The sequence below is a fragment of the Pongo abelii genome, chromosome 1, assembly GCF_028885655.2.
Source record: "Pongo abelii isolate AG06213 chromosome 1, NHGRI_mPonAbe1-v2.0_pri, whole genome shotgun sequence".
NCBI classification, from domain to species: Eukaryota; Metazoa; Chordata; class Mammalia; order Primates; family Hominidae; genus Pongo; species Pongo abelii.
Window position 1 is genome coordinate 192,324,588 of NC_071985.2, and position 14,779 is coordinate 192,339,366.

General features: G+C 40.5%; 1 protein-coding gene across 23 annotated transcripts in view; it reads left to right on the forward strand.

Moving 5' to 3' along the window:
• SCMH1 (Scm polycomb group protein homolog 1) overlaps positions 1-14,779 on the forward strand; it is a 243,372-nt gene that overhangs the window by 84,514 nt on the left and 144,079 nt on the right. For 16 of the 23 annotated variants that reach the window (XR_010136117.1, XM_063713085.1, XM_063713120.1 and 13 more), the window contains one exon: positions 4,646-4,716. The exons of 2 other annotated variants lie outside the window; for them this stretch is intronic. Coding sequence is in view for 10 of the 21 variants with exons in the window: in XM_054537259.2 (XP_054393234.1) it covers positions 4,646-4,716 (71 nt within the window). In the remaining 11 variants the exon portion in view is untranslated. Of the gene's footprint in view, positions 1-3,587; positions 3,731-4,645; positions 4,717-14,779 lie in introns of those variants that run through there. 5 more of the 23 variants (XM_054537275.2, XM_024254591.3, XM_054537306.2 and 2 more) reach the window with 2 other exon arrangements.

Here is a 14,779-nt window from a genome sequence, read left to right on the forward strand (position 1 = left end):
GGTGCATGGAACACTATTTATACGGTAATAGTGGAGTGGAATTTCTGATCTAAAGACGTTGATTATCCTTAATTATTTTTAAGAATTTGGGTTCACATTTAGGTTGAACAAAGTAGAGTTCTTGTAAAGGAATGTGGCCAGAACAGTAGCCAGACATGAGTAGCCAGCCTGTCAAATTAGGAGCAGTCGAGGGATTTGGGACATAGAGATTAGATATATCTAGGACCAGTAGAGGTTAGAAGGCAGATGTTGGCTGACTATAAAGAGCGGTCTGTCCATTTGTACTGTTGAGTAATAGCTAAATAGCTAAATGATGAGTGTCCCATGACTGGAAGTATTTAAGCAGAGGCTGGAAGGACCATTCAAATCTCAGCTTTTTTTTTTTTTTCTTTTTTGAGATGGAGTCTCACTCTGTCGCCTAGGCTAGAGTGCAGTGGTGCGATCTCAGCTCATTGCAACCTCCACCTCCCGGGTTCAAGCAGTTCTCCTGCCTTAGCCTCCCAAGTAGCTGGGATTATAGGTTCCTGCCACCACGCCCAGCTAATTTTTGTATTTCTTTTAGTAGAGACGAGGTTTCATCATGTTGGCCAGGCTGGTCTTGAACTCCTGACCTCAGGTGATCTGCCCGCCTCGGCCTCCCAAAGTGCTGGGATTACAGGAGTGAGCCACTGCGCCCGGCCCAAATGTCAGCTTTTATATCACCTTATCAAGATGTCTTTTTTGACTGCCCTGGCTAAAATAGCACACCTTCTTTACCTCTTACTTTTATTTTTTTAAATTTCAAAATAGCCAGGAATTGTATAATTAATCTGGTGTCTCTGTTACCCTCTGGACCAGCTGACATATTTGTATCTTTGTTTGTTTGTTTGTTTTTTTATTGTCTCTCTTTCCCCTTAAAATGTAAGCTCCATGTGGGCAAACTTTGGCTGTATTGTATTTTGCTATATATCACCAGTGCCTAGAACCAGGCTTAACATATACTAGGTATTTAGTAAATATTTGCTGAATGAATGAATATTAGAGAAGGTGATTCATGCATTTAACTAGGTGACCTCTTATGCCCATATTTTATGGACCAAGGTACTTTAATGCCATTTTTAAGTCCCTTTAGGGCAGGTACCTTTTTTCTTTTTTAATAATAAATGTAACTATCACGTGGTATGCATCAGAGTTTATAAAAACACTTTTATAAGCATTATTTAGTAAATCAGATGGCTGACATTTTCTCATCTGTAAAGTCTTAGCTTAGACATTTCCTCTGAAGAGTATCTGTCCATAACTTTACTAAGATAGCTCCCAGTCTCTATCACATCACCTCATTTTATTCCCTTCAAGTTCTTTTCACTTATGCCTTGTTTATTTATTGTTTATGTGTTAGTTGTATCTCATCATATACCAGCATGTAAATGAGGGCAGGGACCCCTGTCATATTGCCTGGCACATAGAGGATAGTTAATAAATATCTGTTGAATGAATAATTGAAAACATTCAAATTATACTGTTTGAATATTTTGAATTATAATGTTGGAATAATTGAAAACACTCAAATTATATATGTTTAAATTATAAAACATTATACCTATGTTAGTTAATAATATTAATCTTCGCAATAATCTCTGAGCCCAAGCATGAATGAGATTTTCATGTTCTGCATTCTCAAGACAACCTGTACTACCTTGTTAACTTTAATTTATCATTATCATAACAGATTATTTGTGTTATGTTTATTAATGTCTCTGTTTATCTCTAGACCGAAAGCTCCATGAATTGAGAAATCATGTCCTACCTTGTTCCCCTAACATTTAACACAGTTCTTTGTACTTGGAGAAGTTTAAATATTTATTGAGTGAAGAATCTATATACAGTCTTGTAAGACAGATATTGTCTTCATCTTTCAGATGAGTAAACTGAGGCTTGGAAGGATTAAGTAATTTACCCAAGATAGTTAGCTGTAGAAACAAGACTTTTACCAGCATCTTCAGACTCCCAATATTACATTATTTAAACTACACTAGTAGTAGTTATTAGTCACAGATGTTAATCCAAATTACCTAGGGAGCCTTGGAAAATACATATTCTCAGGCCACACTTGGAGCCTACTGAATGAGAACTTCTGAAGGTGAAGCCCAGAACTTTGTTTAAAGAAATGAGACTATAAGTATCACTTGAGAGTCAATGATTTATACCAGAGGTCTGGCAAACTACTATTGGGAGGTCAAATCCAGCCCTCTGCCTGTTTGTGTAAATAAAGTTTGAGTGGAACAGCCATGCTAATTTATGCACACATATTGTCTGTGGCTGCTTTCACACTGGAGTGGTGGAGCTGAGTAGCTATGACATAGACTGTATGGCCTAGAAAGCATAAAATTTTTATTATATTGTCCTTAACAGAAAGCTTGCTAACTCTGGATCTATACCTTGGTGCCTGTCCTACTTCTTTTGTGGTTACTTTAATGCTTGGAGATATGGCAGAATATTATGTCTGGCTTCATCATGGGCATTACGATAGGTGTCCAAACATTCTTACTAAGTCATAAAAATTATCTTATTTTGCAATTCACCTGATAATAAGGAACTAAGCCTTAGGTAGCCCAAGAAGTCAAATAAAAGGAAAATACCATCTAGGTATGCTTCAAGCCAGTCAGCCATCACAGTGGGTGAACTACTTTAAACAGAGGTTCCTTTTCATCCAGTTAGTGATAGAGTGTTTCCTAAGTGGTAAAAGGGCTGAGGTTTCTAGCCTGTGTACATTACAGAATAGGGATTGATTACCATGGTTGATATGTATAATGGAGAACTGTAATTAATACCGTAATTGTTGTGGTACCCCTGATGCTACCATTATTCTTAAGACCAAAGTCTCTTGGGTGCTTTTAGTCAGAACTTAAGCTAATATAAGCAGTTACCCAGGACTGACCAAAACTCTTGATCTGTGCTTCCTAATACAGTAACTATTAGCTACGTGTGGGGACTTAAATTTAAGTTAATTAAAATTTAAAAAATTTAGTTTCTTACGCTACCCACATTTCAAGCGTCCAATAGTTATGTGGCTAGTGGCTACCTTATTGCCTAGCACAGATACAGAACATTTTAGTCAGCACAGAAAGTTTTATTGGACAGTGCTGCTCTAGATGCAAGAGTTGAAGAGTCTCAATCCAGGGAAATCCAAAACTTACTATTTGATTTAATCTTTCATTTGTAAGGATGGAATAATAAATTGTAATGTTTTATTTTTCTAACAGCAAACAGTGATGAAATGTATTCAGTCCTTGCTTTAGGGCCCTGTCAACTAGAAGCAAACTCTTCATTAAATTCTGATAACGCCTTTAAACCTTGACTTCAGAAAATAGTCATCTCATTTGCCCTATGGACTAACTGTCTAGTCATGATGATTAATCATCAGCCAGTTCATGAAATAGTTCAGAACTGACTGTGATTTCTGGCCAAATCTATTTGGCTTAGTTAAGGGTAGTGGGAAAGGAACCAGTTATAAAACAGAAGCTATAAAATAAATAGAGTGTAAAGTCTTGGCATCATCTTTGGAGTGATTTAGATTTCATCATTCAGTGACTCATTTTTATTCCCAGCATCTAGTGCTTTTTGCATGGCCCAAAGGGGCTCTGTGCTGCTCCACTACAGAGGAAACTTCAAGAAATGCTGGTTTGCTACAGTGTTTTAGCTTGTGAGATTCTCTGGGACCTTCCCTGCTCCATCATGGGGTCACCTCTAGGTGGGTATTAGGGGGAGACTGGTAATTGGTTTAACCTTTAAATAAAGAATTTGATAATCTTTAGTGATCCAATGAGATCTGTATCTAATGTCCTGCCTTAAGATGTTTTCCCTTCCCCCAGCACAGTGTCACCTTGAAGATTGTTTATCTAGGACAGTGTTCTTCAAACTTTTAGAGGCTGTAAGGCCAGTTCAAAAGGCTAAAAGATTCTACAGACTCCCCAGCTTGTTCTTATTTACTATCATCAGACATGCTTCCCAGGTCCTACTTTGCTCTAAATTAACAGATCTTTGTCACTTTGCACCCCAGAGCAACACAGTGGTGGCTAAGATGGGGGTGCAGCGGAGGTAGGTGAGAGAGAGCCAGTTTTTAGAGTGAGGATTCAACTATAATCTCACTCATCTGGCTTCCCCTCCCCTCAAATCATCTCGCCCCTTGTCTCTAGACAGCCTTTTCTTCATTCTTCCTGAGCTGAGATGCTGGAATCCAACCATATTGGTTGTTAAAAGCTGCCACTTGACAGCGGTGAGGGACCTTTCCAAGAGTCAGATTGTTCAAAAGGAATCTCCCCACCCACTTTCTGCCTCTTCTATTCTGTTTTCCATGAGCTTCCTGGTCACTTCTTTGAAGTACTAGTATATCTTGCTTTGGCATTTTGGATCACTTTAGGAATGAACATAAAGAACACCCTAAGCCATCTTTAGACCATTATTTTAAAACATGAATCTAAAACATCTGCTCAGGTCACTTAGATTCTTCCCCTTAATACTCCTTTGAGCTCAAACAGGAAAAAAAAAATATGTTTTTTACGCTCAAAACCAGTCTACAAATAGCTTACTGTTTAGTGTAGATTATGCCCTGAAAACATTTTTTTTAGGAAGTTGACTGTGATATAGATTTCTATTTCCTTTACAGGTCATTTTACCTGGGACAAATACCTAAAAGAAACATGTTCAGTCCCAGCGCCTGTCCATTGCTTCAAGCAGGTAATTGATTTTCAACATCTTTAGTCGGTGGAAGATAAGTCATTTTTTTATGGTTTTTAGACAGTCAAAACAGGAGGTGGAAGCCCTTGGGCTTCTTACCTGAGGGCCCCAGAATAAACTTCTATGGGAAGAACACAGCTCAAGAAGTGAAATTTGGTCACTGTGAGTTTTGGCAGTAGACATTCTTTCCACCTTCATCCCAAGTAACACCCTTGCCTCCTTCTTTACCTCCTTGAGGATATTCTGTGTTACTGAAAACAACTGCTAATTTTTACTAGAGCTCTTAATTCAGACAGGAAAGAGAGTTATAGTCCGTAGACATTGTTGAAAATGGAGCAGTATTTCTTTCTCTGTACTCAGCACTCCTGTCACAATCTTATCTTTCTACAAGAATGTTGACACTGAGTCCCACTGTGAAGCATTTCAGGAGCTCATCAGAGGTCATCCAGAGTTTCCCAGAAGGATTAAGTAACCCAGACAATGCACAGATGGTATTGACTGTGTCGGTGTTTGATATGGCTGATAAGCAAAGAAGTGTTTGGTGCTAAACAAAGTTAAACATCAGGAAGTTACCTACAGTCCTTTCCTTTAGTACTCAAGGGTTATTTCCTCAAACTGTCAATATTTCAGGTTGAGTTTGAATTTTGTCTGTTTTCTTTTTTTGAGATGGAGTCTCGCTCTGTCGCCCAGACTGGAGTGCAGTGGCACGATCTCGGCTCAATGCAAGCTCCACCTCCCAGGTTCATACCATTCTTCTGCCTCAGCCTCCCGAGTAGCTGGGACTACAGGCACCTGCCACCATGCCCGGCTAATTTTTTGTATTTTTAATAGAGACGGGGTTTCACCGTGTTAGCCAGGATGGTCTCGATCCCCTGACCTCATGATCCGCCCGCCTCGGCCTCCCAAAGTGCTGGGATTAGAAGCATGAGCCACCATGCCCGGCCATAGAATTTTGTCTGTTTTCTACGTAGAATACAAATTCAGGACTTCTGCTCATTTGAAATGAAAGGGACTGAATTTATACTTCCACCTGAAACAATTTTTTTAAAAAGACAACATATGTTAATAATGGTTTGTTTTGTTTTGTTTTGAGACAGAGTCTCGCTCTGTCACCCAGGCTGGAGTGCGGTGTCTTGATCTTGGCTCACTGCAACTTCTGCCTCCTGGCTTCAGGTGATTCTCCTGCCTCAGCCTCCCGAGTAGCTGGGACTACAGGAGCACACCAACATGCCTGGCTAATTTTTGTACTTTTAGTAGAGACAGGGTCTCATTATGTTGGCCAGGCTGGTCTCCAGCTCCTGATTTCAGGTGATCCACCCACCTTGGCCTCCCAAAGTGGTGGGATTACAGGTGTGAGCTACCGGGCCCAGCCAACAATGGTTTTTAAGTCACTAAAAATCAAGCAACCAAACAGTGATCTCTGAGAGAGAGAAAACAAATGAGTTGAGCTGCCTCTGTGATTTTCTAGCTTACTGTCTTAACAGTTTCCAGACCATGGCCCAGGGAAAGGGAACTCATGTTGAGCCCAGCAGACTCCCTAATTGGAGGAAGTGGAAGAAAAAAAAAATGTGAGTCCAGAGAAACCAAGGTGGCTAGAATTTATAGGACAGAGTGTCAGAGAGGAGAAAGCTGCACACAAAGAAAACCACAGTGATCTTCAGAGGGTTCAGGAAAAGACTACCATTTTATACATGCATATGAGAAAACTACCTAAGGCCAAAGGAAAAAACTATCTGAAAGGATTCAAAGGAATAGAACTCACACAGGGCTGAGAATAGTTCCTGATTTCACCAGCTAGACTAGAACATCTCATGATTGATTGGGCACTGGGTATAATACTCAGGAAGGTATTGCTTATATTGGAAAATAATTAACCTTAGCCTGAGTATTGCTTCAGTCCAGCCTGACAAATCATATAGGTAAAACTCAAGAGGATCAAACTATTTTACAAATAACTTAACTGCATCGAGGAACAAAGCCCAAGAAGATTTATAGGAATGCAAGAATATCCAGTACCCAACAGGTAAAATTCACCAGATCTAACTTTCAATCAAAGACTGCCAGGCATGCAAAGAGGCAGGAAAATGCAACCAATAATCTAGAGAATAATTGATTGAAACTGACTCAGACTCTACACAGATCATAGAATAGCAGACAAACACATTAAAATAATTATTTTAATATATTTGTTATATTCAGATATTAAGCAGAGACATGGAAGATATTAAAAAGACTCACTGGGCTCCTATGTGGGAAATGAAAAATACACTAGATTGGATTAATGCCAGAAGAAATTAGTAAACTTGAAAACATAACAATAGAAACTATTCAAAATGAAACACAAAGAGAAAAAGGAATTTAGAAAAAATGAGAAGAGTACCAGTGAACTATGGGATAACTTCAAGTGACCAAATAGATGTATAATTGGAGTCCCCAGAGGAGAGAAGTGATGGGGGATAGAAAAAGTATTTGAAGAAATAATGGCTAAAATTTTTCCAAAATTAAAAATAACAGCCGGGCACGGTGTCTCAGGCCTGTAATCCCAGCACTTTAGGAGGCTGAGGTGGGCGGATCGTGAGGTCAGGAGATTAAGACCATCCTGGCTAACATGGTGAAACTCCATCTCTACTAAAAATACAAAAAAATTAGCCGGGCATGGTGATGGGCGCCTGTAGTCCCAGCTACTGGGGAGGCTGAAGCAGGAGAATTTTATGAACCCAGGAGGCGGAGCTTGCAGTGAGCTGAGATCGTGCCACTGCACTGCAGCCTGGGCGACAGAGCGAGACTCTGTCTCAAAATAAATAAGTAAATAAATAAATAAATAAAATAAAACTATAAGTCCACAGAATCAAGAAATTCAAGGAATCCCAAAAATAATAAGAAGAAAACTACTCTGAGGCATATCATAATCAAATTGCACAAAACCATTGATAGAGAAAACTCAACAGCAGCCAGAGAAAAAAGACACTTTATATATAGGATAACTAATGTAAGAATTATATTTCTTGTCAGAAACAATATAAGCAAGAACAAAATTGAGCAACACCTTGAAAGTACTAAAAGAAAAAAAAAAAACCTGTCAACCTGGACTACTGCAGCCAGCAAAAATGTCTTTCAAACACAAAGGTGAAATAAAGATATTTTCAGATTTACAAAAGCTGAAGGAATTCATCACTCACAGACTCACACCTCAAGAAATGTTAAAGGAGGTTCATCAAGCAGAAAGAAAATGGTATCAAATGAAATAACAGATCTATACAAAGAAATGAAGGTCACTGGAAATTGTCATTATAAGGGTAGATATATAAGGTGTTTTCTTATTTAAATCTGTGTAAAAGATAATTGTGTAGACAATAATAATAACCGTATATTGTGAAGATGATAACATATATAAGTAAAATGTATGATAAGAGTAGCACAAAGGCAGGAAGGGAGGAATCTTAAGTATACTATTACAAGGTTGTCATGCATGAAGTAGTATTATCTTACTTGATAAGATAGACTGGTAAGTTAAAGATGTTTGTACTGTAAACTCTAATGCAACCACTAGAATAATGGGAAAAAAATAGCAAAATGTTTTATTTAAACCCAGCTATATCAATAATCAAATGTAAATGGTTTAAATGTTAAAAAGCGGAAATTGGCACATTGGATAAAAAGCAAAACCCAATTATATACTGCCTTCAAAAACTTACACTTTTTTTCTGTTTCTTTACTATTGAGCTTGCTATGATTGGAATTATGCTTTCAATAGGTTAAAAGTAAATGTATGAAGATGATATACCATGCTGACATTAGCTATAATAAAGCTGAAATGGCTATATTAATATCAAAGTACACTTCAAATAATATTAACAGGGTTAAGGAAGTTAATTTTATAATGATAAAGAAATCAGACAAATCCTGACATGAAGCAAAAACCAATAGAACTATTAGGAGAAATAGATAAATCCAAAATTATCTATAGTCAGACTTTTAATACTCCTCTCTGTGTAATGAAAGAACAAGTAGAGAAAAAAAATCAGCAAATATGTAGTGGATTTGAACAACACTATGAACTAACTTGACCTAACTGACATATATAGAATACTGTCCAACATATGTAGATACACATTCTTTCCAAGTGCATGCATTTCACAAAATTAAATGTCCATTACTAAAAAACTCTCACCAAACTAGAAATAGAAGGGAACTTTCTAAATCCTAAACTCTAAAGGGCATTTATTAATAGTCTAGAAATAATATCATACTTAATGGTGAAAGACTAAATGCTTTCCCCTTAAGATCAGGAACAAGACAAGGGTATCTGCTCTTGCCACTTTTATTCAGTATTGTATTACCAATGCAAATGGGCCAGAAAAAGAAATAAAAGGGATCTGGGTTGAAAGATTTAGAACAAACACCAAGGAAAATGTATACAGGGCAAATCAGTACATGAATAGAGATGCCCAATACCATTATTTCATTAGGGAAATACAAATTAAAAGTGATTAGTAAGCTATCACTATACACTTATTTAAATGGCTCTGATTTTCAAAAGGCTGACCATATTAAATAGTGGCAAAGATGTAGAACAAATGGAACTTTCATATGCTGCTGGTGAAAATGCAGAATGGTTCAACTACTTTGGGTGGGGCAGGGGAGGAACTAACAAATATGCAAAATTTATATAAAGAAAACCTTAGAAGATGCCTGACCAAAATTTTGATTCATTAAAAAAATAGAGTGGACTTTGTCAAAATTAAGAACTGCTCTTCAAAAGATACTGGTAAGAGAACAAAAATACAGGTCACAGACTAAGAGGATAGTTTTGCATTGCTTAATGATAGGGATATGCTCTGAGAAATGAATTGTTAAGCAGTTTCATCATCGTGTGAACATAGAATACACTGGCACAAACCTGGATGCTATAGCCTACTACACACCTAGACCATAGCCTATTCTTCCTAGGCTACAAAACTGTCCAGCATATTACTATACTGAATACCGTAGATAGTTGTAACACAATGGTATTCGTCTATGTAAACATATCTAAACATGGAAAAGGTACAGTAAAAAAAAATATGGTATAAAAGGTATATTAAAATTTGTATACCCGTATCAGGCACTTACCTTGAATGGAGCTTGGAGGACTGGAAATTGCTCTGGGTGAGTCAGTGAGTAAGTGGTGAACTGTATACCACTGTCAACGTTATAAACGCTGTACACCCAGGCTACACTAAATTTATTTAAAAATTTTTTTTCTTCAATAAAGAGTTAACCTTAGCTTACTGTAAATTGTTCACTTTATAAACTTAATTTTTTTTAACTTTTTTGACTCTTGCAATAATACTTAGCTTAAAACACATTGTACAGCTGTAGAAAAATAATTTTTAATTTTTTTTTTACCTTTTAAACTCTTTTTGTTAAAAACCTTAAGACAAACACATACATTACTCTAGGCCTACACAGACTCAGGATCTTCAGTATCACTGTCTTCCACTTCTACTTCTGAGCCTACTGGAAAGTCTTCAGGGGCAGTTACATGCATGGATGGAGCTGTAATCTCCTATGGTAACAATGCCTTCTTCTGGAATACCTCCTGAAGGAGCTGCCTGAGGCTATTTTTTAGTTAACTTTTATTTTTGTATAAAGAATACACTCTAAAATAATGATTAAAAATATATAGTAAACACATAAACCAGTAACATAGTCAATTGTTATCAAGTATTATGTACTGTACATAATTGTATGTGCTATACTTTTATACAGCTGGCAGCACAGTAGGTTTTTTTACACCAGCGTCACCACAAATGTGAGTAATGTGTTGCTCTAGGACCTTAAGACAGCTGCAATATAACTAGGATACAGGATTTTTTTAGCTGCATTGTAGTCTTATGGGACCATAATCTATACATAGTCTGTTTTTGACCAGACGTCGTTATGCGGAACATGACTATATTTGCAAATCACATAACTGACAGCATTATTTTCCAAATTGATCTGTAGATTCAACACAATCTCTGTCAAAATCCCAGCTGCCTTTTTTGCAGAAATTGAAAAATTCATTCTAAAATTCTTACAAGAGACCTAGAATAGCCATAGCAATCTTGAAAAGAGAGAACAAAGCTGAAGGATTCACATTTCCTGATTTCAAAACTTACTACAAAGCTACAGTACTTAAGACATCATGGTTCTGGCAGGAAGATAGACATATAGATCCATGAATTAAAATTGAGAGTACAGAAATTGACCCACCAATTTATGATCAATCGATTTTTGACAAGGGTACCAAGACAGTTCAATGGGTTTTTCAACAACTGGTGCAGGAACAGCTGGTTATCCACATAGAAAAAAGTGAAGTTGGACCCTACCTCTATGCCATATACAAAAATTAACTTCAAGTGGATCATGGACCTAAATGTAAGAGTTAAAAGTGCAAAACTCTTTAAAGAAAACATAGAAGGAAATCTTCATGACCTTGGATTAGATAATACAACATCAAAAACATAACAAAAAATAGATAACTTAAATTTCATCAAAATTAAAAGATTTTTGTTTCCACACCATCAAGAAAGTGAAAAGAACGCTCTCCCTCTCCCTCCTCTCCCTCTCCCTCCTCTCCCTCTCCCTCCTCTCCCTCTCCCTCCTCTCCCTCTCCCTCTCCTTCTCCTCTCCCTCTCCCTCTCCCTCTCCCTCCTCTCCCTCCTCTCCCTCTCCCTCTCCCTCTCCCCTTTCTTCGGTCTCCCTCTCCTTTTTTCGGTCTCCTTCTGTTGCCGAAGCTGGACTGTGCTGCCGTGATCTCGGCCCGCTGCAGCCTCCCTACCTCGGGCTCCTGTGACTCTCCTGCCTTGGCCTGCCGGGTGCCTGGGATTGCAGGCGCGCGCCGCCACGCCTGAATGGTTTTTGTGTTTTTGGTGGAGACAGTGTTTCGCCGTGTTGACCGGGCTGGTCTCCAGCTCCTGGCCTCCAGTGATCTGCCTGCCTCCGCCTCCCGAGGTGCTGGGATTGCAGACGGAGTTTCGCTCACTCAATGCTCAATGGTGCTCAGGCTGGAGTGCAGTGGCGTGATCTCGGCTCGCTACAACCTCCACCTACCAGCCTCCTGCCTTGGCCTCTTAAACTGCAAAGATTACAGCCTCTGCCCCACCGCCACCCCGTCTAGGAAGTGAGGAGCGTCTCTGCCTGGCCGCCCATCGTCTGGGATGTGAGGAGCCCCTCTGCCCAGCCGCCCCATCTGGGAAGTGAGGAGCGCCTCTGCTCGGCCGCCACCCCATCTGGGAGGAAGTGAGGAGCACCTCTGCCCGGCTGCCCCGTCTGGGAGATGAGGAGCACCTCTGCTCGGCCGCCCCGTCTGGGAAGTGAGGAGCGCCTCTGCCCGGCCACCCCGTCTGGGAGGTGAGGAGCGCCTCTGCCTGGCTGCCACCCCGTCTGGGAGGAAGTGAGGAGCGCCTCTGCCCGGCCGCCACCCCATATGGGAAGTGAGGAGCGCCTCTGCCTGGCCACCCCGTCTGGGAAGTGAGGAGCGCCTCTGCCCGGCTGCCCCGTCTGGGAGGTGAGGAGTGCCTCTGCCTGGCTGCCACCCCGTCTGGGAGGAAGTGAGGAGCACCTCTGCCCGGCCGCCCATCGTCTGGGATGTGAGGAGCGCCTCTGCCCGGCTGCCCTGTCTCGGAAACAAGGAACGCCTCTGCCCGGCCGCCCCGTCTGGGAGGTGAAGAGTGCCTCTGCCCGGCTGCCACCCCGTCTGGGAGGAAGTGAGGAGCACCTCTGCCCGGCCGCCCCGTCTGGGAGGTGAGGAGCGCCTCTGCCTGGCCGCCACCCCGTCTGGGAGGAAGTGAGGAGCGCCTCTGCCCGGCTGCCCCATCTGGGAAGGGAGGAGCGCCTCTGCCTGGCCGCCACCCCATATGGGAAGTGAGGAGCGCCTCTGCCTGGCCACCCTGTCTGGGAGGTGAGGAGCGCCTCTGCCCAGGCGCCCCGTCTGGGAGGTGAGGAGTGCCTCTGCCCGGCTGCCACCCCGTCTGGGAGGAAGTGAGGAGCGTCTCTGCCCGGCCGCCCCGTCTGGGAAGTGAGGAGCGCCTCTGCCCGGCCGCCCGGTCTGGGAAGTGAGGAGCGCCTCTGCCCGGCCGCCCCCTCTGGGAAGTGAGGAGTGCCTCTGCCCGGCCGCCCTGTCTGGGAGGTGTACCCAACAGCTCCGAAGAGACAGCGACCATCGGGAGCGGGCCATGAGGACGATGACGGTTTTGTTGAAAAGAAGGGGGGGAAGTGTGGAGAAAGGAAGGAGAGATCAGGTTGTTGCTGTGTCTGTGTAGAAAGAGGTGGGCATAGGAGACTCCATTTTGTTCTGACTAGGAGAAATTCTTCTGCCTTGGGATGCTGTTGATCTATGGCCTTGCCCCCAGCCCCGTGCTCTCTGAAACATGTGCTGTGTCAACTCAGGGTTAAATGGATTAAGGGCGGTGCAAGATGTGCTTTGTTAAACAGATGCTTGAAGGCAGCATGCTCTTTAAGAGTCATCACCACTCCCTAATCTCAACTACCCAGGGGCACAAACACTGCAGAAGGCCGCAGGGACCTCTGCCTAGGAAAACCAGAGACCTTTGTTCATGTGTTTATCTCCACTATTATCCTATGACCCTGCCATATCCCCCTCTCCGAGAAACACCCAAGAATCATCAATAAATACTAAAAAAAAAAAAAAAAAAAAAAAAAAGAAAGTGAAAAGAACAACCCACACAATGGGAGAAAATATTTGAGAATTATATATCTGGTAAAGGACTTGTATCCAGAATATAGAAAGAACTCTTAAAACTCGGAAATTAAAAGACAACGTGATTTTAAAATGGACAAAGAATTTGAATAGATATTTCTCCAAATATATACAAATGACCAGTTAGGCACATTAAAGATACTCAGTAGTCATTAGAGAAATGCTAATCAAAACTGCAATGAGATATACATCACATTGACTAGATGACTCTAACATCAAAAAGACAAACAATGGCAAGGGTTGGTGAGGATGTGTAGAAATTGGAACCCTTGTACATTGGTGGTGAAATTATGAAATCCTATAGCTACTTGAGAAGACAGTTCAGAGGTTACCCAAAATGTTAAACAGAGTTACCACATGACCCAGCAGTTTCACTCATAAGTATATACGTAAGAGAATAGAAAACATGTCCATAGAAAAATATACCATAAATGTTCATCACATCATTATTCATAATAGCCAAAAAGAGGAAACAACCCAAATGTCCATCAGCTGATGAATGAGTAAGCAAAATGTATATCCATACAATGGAATATTGTTCATCAATGAAAAGGAATGAAGTACTGATACACTCATTGACATGGGTGAACCTTGAATCCATTTTGCTAAATGAAAGAAACTATTCACATATTGGCCACACATTATATAATTCCATCTATATCAAATGTCCAGAATAGGTAAATCCATGGAAACAGAAAGTAGATTAATGGTTTCTAGGGACTGGGCTGAGAGGGTAATGGGGAATGACTCCACTGGGGCATGGGGTTCATTTTGGGGGGATTATGGAAATGTTATAAAATTAGATAGGGATGGTGTTTACACAACTCTGAGAATATTCTAAAAATCATTGAATTGTATACCTTAAAAGGGTTAATTTTTTGTTTTGTGATTTAAACATATACCTACCATGTGATCCAGCCATTTCACTCCTAGGTATTTGTGCAAGAAAAAAGAAAGAATGTTTCCCTACACAAAAATTTGTACTTAAATGTTTCTAGCAGCTTTATTTGTAATCGCCAGGAGCTGGAACAAACCAAATCTCCATCAGCATGGTTATACCACTCAACAATAAAAGGAAATGAATTATTAATATGAATGAATATCAGAGTAGTTATGCTGAGTGAAAGAAGCTAGACAAAAAAGAAAGTACATCTTCTGTGATTCCATCTAAGACTAGAAAATGCAAAGCAATCTACAGTGATAGAAAGTAGATCATTGGTTGCCTGGGTACAGAGGTCCTGGAGGGGCCAGAAGAAGAGACTGCAAAAGAGCATGTGAGAGCTTGACGATAATGGCCATGTTCATTATTTTATTGTG